Source organism: Leptomonas pyrrhocoris (genome assembly GCF_001293395.1).
Source record: "Leptomonas pyrrhocoris isolate H10 chromosome Unknown, whole genome shotgun sequence".
Lineage (NCBI taxonomy): Eukaryota > Euglenozoa > Kinetoplastea > Trypanosomatida > Trypanosomatidae > Leptomonas > Leptomonas pyrrhocoris.
The window spans coordinates 1-15,634 of NW_015438382.1; the positions used below are offsets into that span (position 1 = coordinate 1).

A 15,634-nucleotide genomic window follows, 5' to 3' on the forward strand; every position below is an offset into this window, starting at 1 on the left:
GCACGCTCGCAGCTTCTGTGTTGACTTCAATGCGCAGCTCCTCCACTCGGTCTCGCACACGATCCGTGAGAAACGCCAGCACGTCTCTGCGCTCATTGCCGACGGTGACAGTCAGCGGCAGCCCGCACCGATCCGCCCACCACAGCGACTCCGCAAGCCTTTCTGGAGTTACATCGCGTTTCACCGATGCGATCCGGTAGATCAGGTGGTTGTCTTGTATCACGACACCACGACAGTTCTCTCCAACGTCAGCTCTGTTTGTCAGCGCCTCCGTGTCCAGTCTCATCTGCGGACACACGGCACTCAGGGTTCGGAGATGTCGGGTGATGAACTGCGGGTCCATGAAACTCACCACTTGCGACAAACCGTCGCCGTACAGACGCGACAGCGATGCACGAACATCGGCATCTGCGGCGTTGTAGGGAAGAGTTGTGTTAACGTTCTCCACGTGGCTTGTGTAGTTCACGTATAGTTGTGCCATCACTTGTGTGCGTGTCTGTGTGTGTGGTCTCTGTTCGTGGGTCAGCTTGAGGATGGGGGAAAAGGTGTGCACAATGACGGCTTCTTTCTTGATCTGCGACGGTACACCCGGAGAAGCAAAAGAAAAGAAATGTGGCGAGAAAAGAAAGAAGATGTGAATAGCGAAACGAGAGGGAGAGGGGAAATAACCGTGTTTGCCTCGACCATGCATTGAAAACAGTCCCAGCAGTTTTCGCTGCAAAGAAAGCAACAGAATCTAATAAATGGAGGGCGCAACACTTGAGTTTGGTGTCGCGTGATATTCTGCACCACGATGGCGCCACTGGAGCTGTGAGAGCATCCCCTCTTTGACTGTTCAACATCTTAACCACGCGAATTCAATTTGCAACAAAGAAGTTAGTCGTAATATTAACTCTTTAATCAATGAATTTAGAATGCACAACTTTTACTTTTCCACGTGTACAACAAATGAGAAAAAGAAAGACGTGCATTTGTACCGTTCGGGAACTGAAACATAAAAACTAAAAAAGCAACGTTTCCAGAAGAAAGAGGTCAGAGGCACAACAAAACAGCGAGGATACATCACATCGCAGTCCACACGCGTGTTCAGTTTTGTTCATCCGCGCCTGCTCAGCTGACTGTTTTCCGGTTCGATACTTTACAGGGAAAAAAGTTCTCTGGAGCCTCACGATTGCCAGTGTGCTTTCGTCGCATAATTAAACTGCGATGTGCCGGAATTCTCACAGCGGCTACTCGAAAGGGAGTCAGCAAGGTTAGCGTACGCAACCTACAAGTGAGCAACAGCAGAATGTATCGGCACACATGCTTTTAGCACCACATTTAGAAAAATAAAATCATCAAACAAGGAGAGCAAAAGGAAAATGAATTTTAGATGTGATGTTTGGACGCTTGAACCGTTCCGCGATCCTAGGCAAGTAAAAAAGGTCTTCTACAGGTTACACGTTGTCTCCGCTGTCGCACTTCGTAGATGAAATTACACAAAAAAAAAACGTTTTGATTGATTCACTATTGAAACAAAAAAAAATTCTTTGTATTGAACGTTTAGTTGACAGAGTGTTCATATAAAGCAGCAAGGGAGCACCCGTTGCGAGAGCGGAGTGAAGTGTCACTTTTCCTTTTGAAACACTTTTTGCGTTTAGATAAGCAGTTTTATCTTCTCTCAGAACAAGAACACTTTCAAGTGCAAAAAAAAGGTCAAGTAACAAAAATAGGTTCCAGTACATACATGTAACTTGTGGCAGGGTTTGTGTGCCTGCCACTTAAATTTGTCTTTCCTTAATAATGAGCAAGATGTGTCGAAACGGAAACACGCAGCTGGAGACAAACAGTCACTTCGCTTACCCTACTTAAGATTGTTCCTCCAAGGCGATGACCGATTTCGGTGCCGCAGCGGGTGTGTTGGACGTGGCGTCGAACTTGTTCAGCCACTTCTGAAAGATGGACAGGGCCTCCACATCCTTCGGGTCGATGGGGTCGCAGATGCGGGCACCGGGAATCAGGACAAACACCAGCGGGATGACGAGCAGGGGCGTGATGAGGTGACCGGTGATGATGAGCCAGCGCAAGTTGCTGAAGTCGCATGGGGCTTTAGAACAGATCGGCCACACCGTCTCCATCAAAACCGCGGCAATCGCGGACGACGTCGAACACCCTAAGTTGCTGAAGCTCGCCAGGATGGCAAACATCGTGCTCTCGCAGCCCTTTGGGCACAGACGGGAGATCAGCATGTTCAGCGGCATGAAGTTCAGCATGTAGCACACCTGGTATATAACGGCATCGCCCATGATGTACATCGCGTGATCAGGAATGCCGATATACAGATTCCAGCGCTCGACGATGACGATGTCAAACACGCTTGCAAAAACCTGGATCACCACGGTGATAACCAGAGTGACACGGTAGCTCTGCTTCGAAAAGATGCGCGAGAACATGTACACACCGAAGAGGCCGGCAACGTTGCCGATGACCGCGCCGACGGTGTTGTAGAACGTCTGCGAGAAATGGGGGCCATCAGGAAGACAGTCTGCGTCTGCCATGTAGAAGTTGTCTGTCGCACCGGTGATAATGATGTAGGAGAGATTCTGGCACCACCCGTAGAAGTTCGCCTTCATGATCGTCACCGGGATGCAGAGGAAGCCGGTGGAGCACAGCACGATGGAGATCACCACGCAGCCGTACAGCAGCTGATAGGTCGAGCCGACAATGCTGAGAATAGTTAAGGCGATGGCACTCATAGTGAGAATGGCCCCGTACATGGCGACGGAGGTGTTGCGCAAAATGACTTCTTTATTCACGCCAAAAATGCCGCACATGCACGTGGGCACCTCGAAGTCAACGTTCATCTCCTCCTCCTCCTCTGCCTCGTTGTCCAGCTCACCAAACTGAACCAGCTCGTTCGGGACACCCTCCTGAGAACTGCCTTCACTGCCAAACTGCGGCTGAACCTTCACGTTGTCCGGTGCGTTGCCAGGCACGTCCTTGCTATTGTTAAAGGGCTCCAGGTCCGTCTCCCGCTTCTTTAATGCCTCCTGTTTCAGCAAAAATACGAAATCCTCGCGGCGCTCCACGACGTTCTTCTTCTCACCGTACCAGTTGAAGAGGAAGAAGAACACACACACCGCCTGCAAAGCGGCGGAGAGGAAAATGCCGATGGTAGGACGGCCAGAGTCCGACAGCGGTCCCTGGATGGCTGGGGCGATAATCTGACCTATCATGACCATAGCCCAGATCCACGAAATGAGATCGGCACCAGAGACAGGCTGGCGTTTGATTAGGCGGCTGTAGTGGCCTTCCGACAGCACGTCGGTATTTGCAACGCAGAACGTGGATAGAAAGATCATCGCACCTGCGATCCCGGCGCTCGACTCTTTAAATGGCAACACGCCGAACACCACAGTGCACACGGCTCCGGCGATGCATGAGAGCGCCATGTACCACCGCTTCGTGTAGCCAAAGAAGGAGAAGGTGTCGCTGAGGACAGCGGTGAGCGGCTTGATGGAGAAGCCCATGGAGCTGATGCCATACATGCGCTGGTACACCTCCGTCGTGACACCGTACTTCTTCATGAACATCGCGTACTGGGCGGTTGTCAACAACGTACTGCCGATGCCTTTGTTGAGGATGTATACCATGCCCAGCGACGTCACGCACTTGGGCCCGAAGGGCTCCACTGCATTGCCGAAGATGGGGATCGCCCTTGCGCACGGAACGACGGAGAAAAGCGCTGCGGAGTCAGGGTGGACATAGCCGGGCTCATCGATTGCCGGCTGACGAGCCAAAGTTGGCATGCCGACGTCATCGCCGCCCACGATGTTGCCGTCAGCAGCCTCAGCTGCCATGGCGTACAAAGGGAATGAAAGTAAGAAGGGAAAAAATGAGTTGTTTTGAGGGTCGCAGAAAGACCAAGGTAAAAAGTGCTTCGTCCTTGTCTTGTTAGCTTTACGGTGACCCAATGATAAATGAGAGAAGTAGACGAATAACGGTACAGAGGAAGAGAAGTAACGGCGATGAGTACGAGAATAACCTACACCCTACAAATCATCACCTACCAACAGGTCAAAGCTTAACATGGGAACTACATAAATTTTTCTTTCTTGGTTTTACAACACACTGTAAATATCAATAGTTAAATACATGCAAAGAAAACAAACTATTCAACAGACTCTACGAAGTGGGTAGCCCGCCTTACGCTTCCTCGCTGGGTGGGCGGGGAGTTCAGGGTTGGGCGGGTGGGAAAAACGAGAAAACGGAAGAACTGCTGAATTCTAGCAGTTGAAAAGGAGAATACAGGAAAAGGGGAAAAGAAAGGTAGGATGAATAACTTTTCAGGCTAGGTCATTCCATTCGCAAGCTCCAACAAAAAAAGTCTTTCGTTGCGCACGTTGCAAAACAACCATTTCTTAACACCAAACGCTGTGCCGCGGAGGCAGTGAGCTGACGCAGAAACTGACGGGAGCAGTCAAACTGGCACAGTAAAGCAGAAGAAAGAAGAAAAGAGAACGGTTAATGGCGCTCCACGACAAAGAATGCGTGAATGAGAAAGAAAACTCTGAAAAAAGTAAAAGGGAGAGTGTTTTAATCACAGGAGTAGAAGAAAAGAGAATGACTGGTGCTTGCAGTTTACACAGGTTGAGAATGACTTGCCAAATTACGACTCAACAGTTTCCTGAGATGGCTTCAAAGTGTCCTGGAGGAGAAGACACGTGGTTTTCAAAGCATCCCTTCCAACAAGAACAACAAACTGCTCGTTTGATAGTACACGATCGTGTAGGTTTGGCTTGTTGTGTGTGTGCCCTAAAGAAAGTGGTAAAGATCAACGGGGGAATCCAGGCCAAGACACTTTCATTGAGGGAAAGTACCTCCACGCGAACAGAGCAGGTTTCATTTTCTTTTTGCTGTTGCTAGGTGAGAACATGGTACAGAAGAAGCTAGTGGAGAGGGAGAACGAAGAGACGATTAGAAATCTATGAAGGGCCTTAACCTTCAAAGCCGAGATAAAGTGTGTATCCGAAAAAGAGCGACGAGAGCGGACCATGTGAGACTCACAAAGATCAAAGCTGAAGGATTGTCCTTGCATAGGTGGAGAAAGCTGGATCTGGAGCAGCTCGCTGAGCATTGCATTGTGTTCGCTCTTATTTTCTTTTTCCTTTTTTTTTTGAAGGACACAGCTACTCTTAGGTCCAAGTGAAGGCGTTTAAACGAGTCTGAAGTAATAGTGAAGCAGATGAAAGAAAAATAGAAGTAGCCCTCAGCGTTGAAAATGTCTCAACCTCAATAGCGCTGATGTCGAATGCTATGCTGAGATTAACAACAGCAAAGAAAGATATCCATCCGTCACCGCATCCACGTGAGTGGTTCAGTCGTCCTCATCGAGCAGCAGACGCGACACATGGTTAGGACTTGCTTTTGCAGCGATTGGATCAGACGCCGTTTTTGTGTCATCGTCGTCTAGCAGAAGAGTCGTCCTCGCCGGCGTTAAGGAGTGTTCCTTCGGTGGAAGACCCTTTGCTTCTGACTTGAAGAGTTTCGCAGCATGTTTGACTGGAAGGACTTCGCCAATGTTCTCCCAGTCAACGTCATCATCTACTGCATTGCTCTTCGACGGACCCTGATGCATTCGTGGGTCATACAACTGACTTGGTGCCACGGAGGAGCGTTGGCTCCTTTCGACAAAGCGTCGATCCTCCGCTGACAGACGTGAGTAGTAGCAATCCCGCTCGGCTAAAAGTCCTTGCTTAAACAAAGAACGCTGCTTGCTCACTCTTGCATTGTATTCCGAATCGCCGGATGAGGTCTCTGTTGAGGCCGAGTCGGACGAGCTTTGCGAGTCCGACTCACTTGCCACAGTGTACTCACGTGTGCGTTTTCGGCCTCTCGCGGGAAGCGGGTCGTTCTCTTCGCTTTCCTCTGAATCTTCGTCGTTAAAGCCGTCGTTTGTCGGTGAATACGGACGTATGTAGTCGTCCCTTTCGCTCTCTTCGTCATCGTCAATGAAGTCGTCCTCATTCTCATCTTCGGGGTTGAAGTGATGCGCTATGGTCTCATTGGGGAACGCGCTTTCAGTCACCGCCTCCGGGTGCCCTGCAGCCAGTTCAGCGGCGACAACCACGCGATTGTAGCGAAGTCGGTTGTAGCTGGCATTGATGTGCCAATACCGCTGCTGTGTCAAAGCCGTCCGCTTCTTGGAGTCACCATACTGTCGCATTTCGTCCTCGTACTTCTCTTCATTCCATTGATTGTAATCATTGTAATATGTGCAGAGAACGTCGCGAAGGCGATAATCGCCAGCGCCGACGCCGTTGATATCGTGGTGCTTTTCCATGTGCGCTCTCCATAGGGCCGCTTTTCGGAACACAATGTGCGCGAGTATGTTGTCCCATGAGTCATTGAGAGCAATGGGAGATCCGTCGTTTTCGCCGTCTACGGGATCCTCCCCTTGCATGGATGAGAGGACATTCAGTGGGTCCACCACGGGTTTCCCATTGCGCAGATGACGTACCGTTCGCTGATCCGCTAGCTGAGAGGGCAAATAGCGAGTCTTCATGTAGTGTTCGTAGCACACTGGGCAAACATACACTTCGGCTGGGCTCAGAAGATAAAACTCGTCCATGATCTGATCAAAGTACACATGCCGGTGCAGTATGTTAACCCCGTTTCCTTCGCCGCCTTCATCGGTGGGCACGATTGAATTGCGCGACTCAAAGCGAAACTTCTTGCCCTCAATGCTCTCGATTCGCTTGCGCAATGCATTCGACATCGGCTCGCGGAAGTGCGGCGGCTGCATGAAACCGCCTTTGTCGAGCGCGATACGGATGAGCGTGCTTGTGTTGTAGAAGAGACGGAGTGTCCGATCGGGGCTCAAAACCTCGATAAACTTGACGGGATCAAGCGGTTCTGCAGTTACAGCATCAATCCGCTCTTCCGAAACAGCCTCGAGATTGAGTTCATTCTTTCCAGCCTTGTTTCGGCGTGGTAGTCTTCCTTTCGGTGGCATGGTTCCCTTCGTTTCAGGTCTGTACGTAGAATTAGAACACAGTGAATAATAGCTTCGGCAGTAGGCAGCGCTTTGAAGCACTTTCTGACTCAGCATGATGACCAGAAGGGAAACAAACGTGAACAGAAGGAGGAAAGAATGTGGAGTAAACCAGGAGATAAATGAGTACATGTTTGCAAGCAAAGTCATAACGAAGGAAGTCATAAATAACATTCCTTTGCTGGTATAGCATTTGCTTCTGGCGTCAGTTTGACTCAGACTGAGGAGGAGAAGTCAATAGTCTGCAATGAATACTGAAGACGCCTTGGAATGGAATGTGAGGCAATGCTTGAAAGAAACAAGGCTACTGCTGAACTCCACGAATGGAAGGATGTCAACGTAGAGAAGAGGCCGGAGAGCAGCACGTAAGGATCAAAATGGATAATATGTGCGAGAAGCAATCTCACGCAAAGGTGGCCACGACAGCCATCTGGCCCTAAATGTAGTTGGTCAGCTTTTTTTTTCACTGTAAGATGAGAGAACAGGAGATCATATATCTGCCCCGCAGTTGGTCAAAAGTTACTGGACGAGCTCGTCCCCCCTCCCCCTCCCCTTTTCCCCCTTTTCCCCCTTTTCGGCGCTTTTTGTATGAACCAAATCCGGTAAACTGACACAAATTTAAATGGCATGGCTGCCAGGCACATATGCGAATACCAAAGCGGTCAAACCTACTCTGTCAGCGGGATATAATCCGCGAGTATGGAGAGGATGAACGACACATCGATTTACCGTTCCGAAGGTCGAAGTGTTTTGTTTTCGAAGGCGCTGTGTCGCAACTCATCTTCAGCAAATGCAGCAAACACTTTGCTTCTCGAGCTTGAAATGCAGTTAAACATTGTGCTCCACACAATCACAGTCATGGTACAGCAACAGCGCAACTGGCAAAAATGCTGTCGTGCTGCGGCAACGCAACCATGCAAAAGTGGGCAGCTTACTGTACCAGTGCAGAGACTTGACGACAGGTTTTGTGTTGCAAACAGAGCAGAGCGTGGCGTGAAATACAGTGCTTTCAAAGTTGTAGAACTCCTCAAGGCTCAAGCTAGTTGCATTTGAAAGCAAATAGAGGAAAGTTCCAACGATGCAGGCAGTCACTTAGGACCGTTCTTGCAGCTTAACCAAAATGAGTAGCTATTTTTGGAACTGCATATGAAACGTATTACCCGGCCATCAAAGAAAACTCGCTGTAGGAGCAATGGCGAATTCGCGCCTTGATCGACGAAAGTTGTTGAGGCGTGATAGCCTTCTTTATCGTCGCCTTCGAAGTGTTGATGTACATTTCTTTTTCTTATGTAAAGGTGCGGGTTAACGCTTTTTAGGGTGTGCCGGAGCGCTGCTGAGCCGAAACGAACTAAAAGGAAATAATGATACTTCTACAGTGTTGGAAATGTATCTTTCTCCTCTCTGTTCATTTCTCAATTGGGTTTTTGTGTTCTTTTGCTTTATTAATTCACCGAAGGCTTTCGATGCATGAAAAGACGCGTTCTTGCAATATAATAAAGACTGTATTAGCACTCGACCTGAACAGCGTAGTCAAGACGGAAAATATATTTGTATATCAAAATAATGTGCTCGTGTGTACATTCTATATACTTTCTGCCCACGCTCGACTGGCGTGCTAGTTTTAGCAACCCTTTCACGTTAGTGTCGCGTCAATGAGTGAGAAACAGTTGCCCTTTTTGATGCACTGCTATCGTAGGTTGATAATAATAATCTTTTCTTGGCGTACGTGCCACCAATGCCTTTGAACACTACTGATGACGTAGTTTTTCTTCATCCACTAACTTCTCTTTTCTTTGCCTTTGACACTTTTGAATCTATTGGCTATGTTTTCGTCTGCAAAAAAAAAAAACATCGGATTCACAAAACAATCTGTTTCGTTAACCCACAACACCTCAACAATGAAACATTGGAATGCTCGTAACTTGAATAGATTTAACGTCACACTCTTCAAAAAGTAAAACGGCAAAAAAAAACAACGTAAATCTACTCTACTTTTTTCTTTTTTCATTCACTCTCTTTCAATCATGGCGTCGATCTCTGGCACTGGATGCTGCGTCATCGACTACCTGTACACAAACATCGATTTCAACAGCTCCTCGTTCAAGAAGTACCAGTCCAAAAGGGACGGCGATGGTGGGGTTAATCCCGGGCATCTGTCTTTTGTGGAAGCGTGGGAAAAATTCGCCGGAAAGCCGCTCAACGAAATTCGCAAGGAGCAGGGATGGATGCGTGAACCGGACACGTACAACCTCGGCGGACCGTGCATCGTTGCGCTGGTGAACGCTGCGCAACTGACTTCAGCGACAAAGTCGCACGTCAAATATTTTGGTGCACACGGCCGCGATAAAACCGGGAAGCGCATCCGTTCCATCTTGGAGAAAACACCCGTTGATATTTCCAACTACAAGGAGATTGAGGGAGAGTCGCCGTTCTGTGTGTGCCTCTCTGATCCCAACTACGCCAATGGACACGGTGAGCGCTGCTTTGCCATTAATATCGGTACTTTGGGCCTGATTGACAGCAAATTGCTTGGTGATGACTTCTTCAAATCTGACATTTTGTATTTCGGTGCCACCGCACTCGCCCCGATTGTGCACGATCATCTCACCTCGCTGTTGCACCGTGGCCGCAGCGAGGGGCGCGTGAATGTTGTGGGAACAGTTTACGACCACCGCAATCAGGCACGGAATCCGCACGCCCGCTGGCCTATGGGCGAAAGTGATGATTCGTTCAAGTACATGGACCTGTTGATGGTTGACTGGGACGAGGCGCTGCGCATTTCCGGCACCGAAGACATCAACGCGGCCTGCAATTTCTTCATCCGTATGGGTGTGGGCTCATTCACCATCACACACGGTTCTGAGCCTTTCTGCGCTTGGTCGGGCGGCAAGCTGTTCAAGCCACTCCCGATCTCGTGGTTCCCGATTTGCAAGGCTGTGACGGAGGATCTTGCTGCTCACCCTGCGCGGCGCGGCGACACGACGGGATGTGGCGACAACTTTGCTGGTGGCATTCTTGGGTACCTCTCCGAAGCCCTTGGGTCTGGCAAGTCTGTTGGTCAGCTGGATCTCGTAGATGCGGTGATTTGGGGAACGGCCTCTGGCGGTTTTGCGTGCTTCTCTGTTGGCGGAACGTACATTGAGAGCAAGCCGGGTGAGAAGCGGCGGCATATCGAGCATTACATGCGGAAGTATCGTGAGCAAATCAAGGCAGGGTCGAATGCGAAATTGTAACCGCAACTTCTGTTCTTTTTTTTCCATTTCTTTCTTCTTTTGAGTAGCCACTCACAAAACGAATTTTAACAATAAAACCCTGTTTCCTTACGTCTCCGACGCTTTTTTTTGTATCCTGTTTTATTGTTTTCTATTTTTCTTTTTCTTTTTTAGCGTTCACGCTGTGCTTTCGTGAGCTCCACGCTTCACGGAGAAAGCCGTTCATCTTCGTGTGTGCTCCATGATCTCAAGCCACCAACAGTGTTTAATTTTTTTCCCTTCCTCTCTTCTTTTTATCCTGTTTTCTTGGTATGTGTTTCTGTTGTGGGTTTTGTTGGAGAGACGCACAGAAACGCAACCTTGGGAAAGATACGGAGCGAAAACGTTTGTAACGCGCGAGTTTCCGTTGTGCTCTCAGGGTTACTGACTTCAAAAGACAACTAAAAGCTTTAAAGTGGTTTATGAGGTAAGGAATGATCTGTGTCGAGCTGCTTTCTGGTTTCTTTTCACTTGACTTCACATATCTGTAAACGATGAAAATGTTTTCCTTTTTTCTGTCTGGTATTATCAGTTCAAATGATATGTTTTTTCCCCGTTCTCTAGCTGTTGAACTAGTAAAAGAGAAAGCTCAGTTTCACACGTTGAAAGAGAAGAAAATTCCAAAGTAGCGTTAAGCTATGTAGCTGATGGTGGATAAATTGAACTAAACTTACCTTACCGCAGCAATTCAGACAAGAAGCACCAGCTGCTCTAATGGTGGCGAAACAGAGCATGGCAGTGACTGACGAATACTCTCTTGTCCGCTACGTGTCTCTCCGCACACACACACACACACACAAATACTCATTATTCACTTGATTAAAAATTAGGAGAAACGGATGCAATGTAGAAATATTTCTTCAGTATATTCGTTCAACGACAACCCTCCTCTCGTTGTTTCACAACTCTCCGTTTTTTTTTTTTGTTGTTGTTGTTCTCTTTTTTCTCTCCACAGAAGGCTCGTCAAGAAGCGTGTCTTTTGTCGTCTTTTATTTCCTGTGAACAGCGTAGTTTTCACACACGCATTTCTGAGACAAGTATGCGCAACAGCTATTCTCTGTCTTAGAGCACAGTCAGTAGGTTCAGATACATTTGAGCTACTACAGGTTTCTTCTTTTGTGTGTGTATTTTCTTCTTGATCTGCTTTACAAACATAGAGCATATTACCATGGCCGCACTACCTGAATTTTTCATCCCTAACCACGTAGCTGATTTAGAAGATGCAGCTGTGAACGGTGACAATCGCTATCATGTAGAAGCGGCCTGCGAGTTTGACGTCCCTGCTCGTCATCAGCTGGATGATCTCACTCGCCTCTTCGACGCGTTGCATCATGAGAAATCTCCTACTGCTCTCTTTACGAAACATGAGCTTTTCTTGCCTCTCTACTCGTATGTGAAAGCAATTCGCAGTAAGTCGAGTCTTTCCAGCGAGGTCACTCGGGTGGCGCGACACAAAATTTGCCACGAAGTCGGGGAACGTCTACGAAAACTGCTGCAGGTTGCTGTGGCTTTTCTGAAAAAGCAAAAGCCCGGTAGTACGGTCAATGGCGCTCTCGAAATTTGTCTGCGCTCTACGCTGAAAATGTATGTGTTCGTCGTGTGCAATGTGTTACTTTCTGCCGCGCCTTCCGACGACGACGAACCTTCCGGGACGTTTTCTCAGCGCTCCCATCGCAAACGCCCTCGACGAGACATGGACACAAGCTTCGGCGACGACGGAAGTGGCGTAGACATGGACGGACGTGAATTGGTCTTGACGGCACTGGTTGATTTTTGTTCTCCCGAGGTTGTTCAGCTTTGGCCAGACAGCCGCCTGGAGGATTTGACGTTGAACTTGGTGGTCAAGACGTGTCTTCACATGGTGACGTTGAAGCAGAACATTGGCAGCGACGGGCAGTCCATCGCAGGCGCATTGGCTTTGCTGTTTGCGCGGACAAGCAGCTGCATTTTGGCGAAGAACAGCTCTTCCATCCCTTCAGATCTCATCTCCCCGCTTGTGGAGTTGGCGCTCAAGTCTGAGAGCGCTGCTCTATTTCTTTCAAAACTCGTTTCAGACATTGAACAGAGCGAGACAAGCGGCGCTTTCGGCGATCAGCTCCTCCGTTCCATTTTCGAGCACATGTCACGAGCTGCTCTCTACGAGGCGTCCAGTGACGTCGCAGCAGCCAAAAACGTGGCCTGCTTTTTTAGCGAGGTCGCAAAGCGCAGCATCAGTGTGATGGTGAGGATGGCGGACCTGGTCCTTCCTGTTCTGCAAAGCGAGAATTACGATATCAGGAAATCAGTGATCACTTGCCTTGCGGAAATGGTAATCCAACGTTACACAGGACACGCACGCAACTCGGATGACGACGTTGTGCGCAGCTCGTACCTGAACGAGCTGCTTTTCCGTGTCATGGACGTCAACGCCTTTGTGCGCAATCACGCGCTGCACACCTGGGAGAAACTGGTAGAAGGTCGAGCGGTGCCGAAGCGCTACCACCTGGCGCTGATGGAGACCTTGGTTGGCAGGCTAGAGGATCGCAACTATCTTGTGCGTGACTCCGCCATGACGGTCATCTCTTCTGTACTCAAGAAAAACTGGTTTGGAAATGTGCTTAACAGCGCCTTGGTCAAGGCGAAGGTGGAGGAGTCCATGATCGAGGGTGTCTCGTTGTTCGGCGAAGCCGCTGCGATGAGCGCCGCGCTGGAGAAGCTGGCCTCACAGTTTCATCCTCTCGCTGAAGTGCTTGAAGATCCGCTGGAGAATAATGACGAACGGGCGGCAGCGGTGGAGCAACGAAGGGAGCGCGAACACGAGGAGGCGCCGCTAACGGAAGAACAAGTGGCCACACTGAATCGAATCGTGTTTTACCAAAATACACTCGCTTTTGTGGAGCTGATCAAGAAGGCTCTGCAGTACGCGTGCGTCTTGCTCGACAGCAGAACGGAACGAGACGTGATTGAATCGATCAAGCTGATCGTCGCATGCTCTGAATACCGTGTGGAAGGGGGAGAAACGGCGTTCCTCAAAGTCATCGTCATGGTCTTTGAGGGGGAAATGAAAATTCAGTTCGCGGTCCGTGACGCTTTTACAGAGGTCGTCTTCAACGCGTTCAACCGCGCGGTTGTCTCGACTGGGACGCGGGCGGCCGCGAGCGCGCAAAAGCTCATCAGCCTCCTGCGTTACGCCTCGGAGGGCGAGGTGAGCGCGGTGGATCGTATTTTCGGCCTGCTGAAGGTGAACCCGGCCTTTGCGCGCCATCTCTCTCCTCAGTTTGTGGAAGCCATTTGGAGCATCGCAGAAGGCTCCATCGATGCCGACTCCACCGATGACGATCGCCGGGTGGCCATGCGCATCTACAGTCTCCTCAGCAAGTACGTTTGGAAGGACTTGCGCACGCGCAACGACAGCGTCGTCGAGTTTCTCTGCTCCGACTCCCAAAAAGACAACATATTGCTCTCCTACGTCTTTGCCGCCCTCCAAAACGAGTCCCTCGACCCGCAGTTTCGGCCGATACCCGCCGACGAAGACGTTACGCGGCACCCCATTCTTCGCCACGTCCTCAACCACCTGTGTCGCCGCACTACCGGGATGGCGTCATGGATGATTCTCGCCGAGGCCGCCGTCAACGTGCTTCACCACCTCTGCGAGGTGCCAGTGACGGTGTACAACTACGTATTGGAGTACTACGGCGCCCGCCCCAACCTCGACGAGGAACCAAACCGGAGAGCGCAGTTTCTCTTTCTCCTCGGCCACACGGCCCTCAAGCAGCTTGTCGCGGTGGAGCAGGCGGAGAAGATGGAGTTGAAGGCGCTGGAAGAGCCCGCCAAAGCCGCGCGGGCCTCACAGCACACAAAAGACGCCACGGATTCGATGCACAAAGAATTGGGACTGGGCTCGCACGAGTTTCAGAGACACAATATACAGCAGCTGGCACTGAAGCGGAAGCTGGCGATCATCGCGCCTGGATCCGTTTGGTTCCGCTACACCGACATGATCGTATCCGCCTGCCGCAAAAAGGCCACCATCTTCGCAGAGAAGCCCTACGAACGAGTCTGCGCTGTGTTAGCGTTATGCCAGTACATGATTGTCAACGCGACATTTTGTGCGGAGCAGTTGAACCTGTTGTTCACCATCGTCGCCGACAAGCGCGAGTCCTGGATTACGAAGGTGAACATCGTCATCGCACTCGGCGACCTTGCGTGCGTCCACCCCAACCTTCTCGCACCCTACCTTAGCGTCCCCACCACTGGACTATTCAAGCTGTTGGTCGACGACGACGTCCGCGTGCGTGCCGTGACAATTCAGGTGTGCTCGCACCTCGTGCTAGGCGAGATGCTGCGCATCCGGGATCACCTGTACACTATCGTGGAGCTGGTTGCCGACCCCGACAAGGCGATCGCCAGCAACGCCGTCACCTTCGTTCAGAATTTGGCGATGAAGGAGAAGGAGAGGACCGGCAACCTTATCCCGCCGCTGGTGAGCAAGCTCAGCAGTCGAATGCCAGCGGAGAAGTTCCAGCTTGCAATGCGGACGCTGCTGGAGCGCGTCGAAGGTGACAAACCGACTGAGTCGCTGATTGAACGCCTCTGCCAGCGATTCACACCGTACGCTGAGCGCAGCAAGAAGAAGCACGCGCTGGCGCAGAATATCGCGTTCTGCCTGAACGAGCTGAACTACACAACGCAGCGCGCTACAGGACGTCTTACTTCCGAGCCCTGCTACCAGCAGTACAAGCACTGGCTGCGCAGCCCCGAGGTGTACGAGTACTTCAAGTGCATTGCGGCCAAAGTGAAAAAGCAGGGCCGCGGCGGCCCGGAACGCAGAGATCGCGCATCCATAGAGGAGTGGGAAGCTCGTATGCAGGTAGACTCATGCACGGAGGTCGACGACGATGAGGAAAGGCCGGCTGTCGGAGCTGGTACAGATGTTGTGGATGACGCTGCCGATGAGTAAAAGTTTTTTTCATACCTCTGCTCCGTTCTTTTTTCGTTGTTGCGCTCTTTTACAGCGTGAAAAACTGCTTTTTCCCTTTTACGCATAGCCCTGTCTGTGAAGTAAAACAATCTTTCCTTTTCAACTTGTGTTTCCAGCGCAGCGTAGAGAATTCTTGGAGTAGCAAGGTGTCGCGGTGCATTTCTTGTTGCTCCTCTCCATAGCTTTGTTTTCTTGTAGTTTAATGCTGAAGGCCGCGACTCTGTGTTCTTTGTTATTCGTATCGTTGCGCGTACGCGAACGGCTTTGGGTCGGGCGAGCTATAGAGTAGATATATACACGAAGACTTTCTAATTTGCACAGACAAAAACATCACTGTTACACAACAGCAGCAGCAGCAGCAGCAAAGAAAAAACTGTACGCGAGTGAACA

General features: G+C 50.1%; 5 protein-coding genes across 7 annotated transcripts; 2 read left to right on the top strand and 3 right to left on the bottom strand.

Moving 5' to 3' along the window:
- Positions 1-691, bottom strand: ABB37_08706 (hypothetical protein; the record flags this gene model as incomplete). The annotated part of the gene is made up of 1 exon (XM_015807794.1): positions 1-691. A coding segment is annotated over one exon (691 nt), but the record flags the coding sequence as incomplete, so codon positions are not given.
- A 1,156-nt stretch (positions 692-1,847) lies between these two features.
- On the bottom strand, positions 1,848-4,929 carry ABB37_08707 (putative pteridin transporter; the record flags this gene model as incomplete). 3 transcript variants are annotated; one of them, XM_015807797.1, is made up of 1 exon in its annotated part: positions 1,848-4,929. In XM_015807797.1, exon 1 carries the CDS (start codon positions 3,837-3,839, stop codon positions 1,848-1,850), a length of 1,992 nt encoding a protein of 663 aa, XP_015653455.1. In that variant the 5' UTR covers positions 3,840-4,929. The 3 variants fall into 3 exon arrangements, with proteins under 3 accessions (XP_015653455.1, XP_015653454.1, XP_015653453.1); XM_015807796.1 differs by having other exon boundaries at positions 1,848-3,949; XM_015807795.1 differs by having other exon boundaries at positions 1,848-3,938.
- Positions 4,930-5,356: 427 nt separating this feature from the next.
- ABB37_08708 (hypothetical protein) lies at positions 5,357-7,075 on the bottom strand (the record flags this gene model as incomplete). The annotated part of the gene is made up of 1 exon (XM_015807798.1): positions 5,357-7,075. The coding sequence occupies exon 1, from the start codon at positions 6,992-6,994 to the stop codon at positions 5,357-5,359; it is 1,638 nt and encodes a 545-aa protein (XP_015653456.1). The 5' UTR covers positions 6,995-7,075.
- A 1,886-nt stretch (positions 7,076-8,961) lies between these two features.
- Positions 8,962-10,266, top strand: ABB37_08709 (PfkB domain-containing protein; the record flags this gene model as incomplete). Its single annotated transcript, XM_015807799.1, has 1 exon — positions 8,962-10,266. The coding sequence occupies exon 1, from the start codon at positions 9,058-9,060 to the stop codon at positions 10,264-10,266; it is 1,209 nt and encodes a 402-aa protein (XP_015653457.1). The 5' UTR covers positions 8,962-9,057.
- A 971-nt stretch (positions 10,267-11,237) lies between these two features.
- On the top strand, positions 11,238-15,223 carry ABB37_08710 (putative condensin subunit 1; the record flags this gene model as incomplete). Its single annotated transcript, XM_015807800.1, has 1 exon — positions 11,238-15,223. Exon 1 carries the CDS (start codon positions 11,453-11,455, stop codon positions 15,221-15,223), a length of 3,771 nt encoding a protein of 1,256 aa, XP_015653458.1. The 5' UTR covers positions 11,238-11,452.
- Positions 15,224-15,634: the final 411 nt, after the last annotated feature.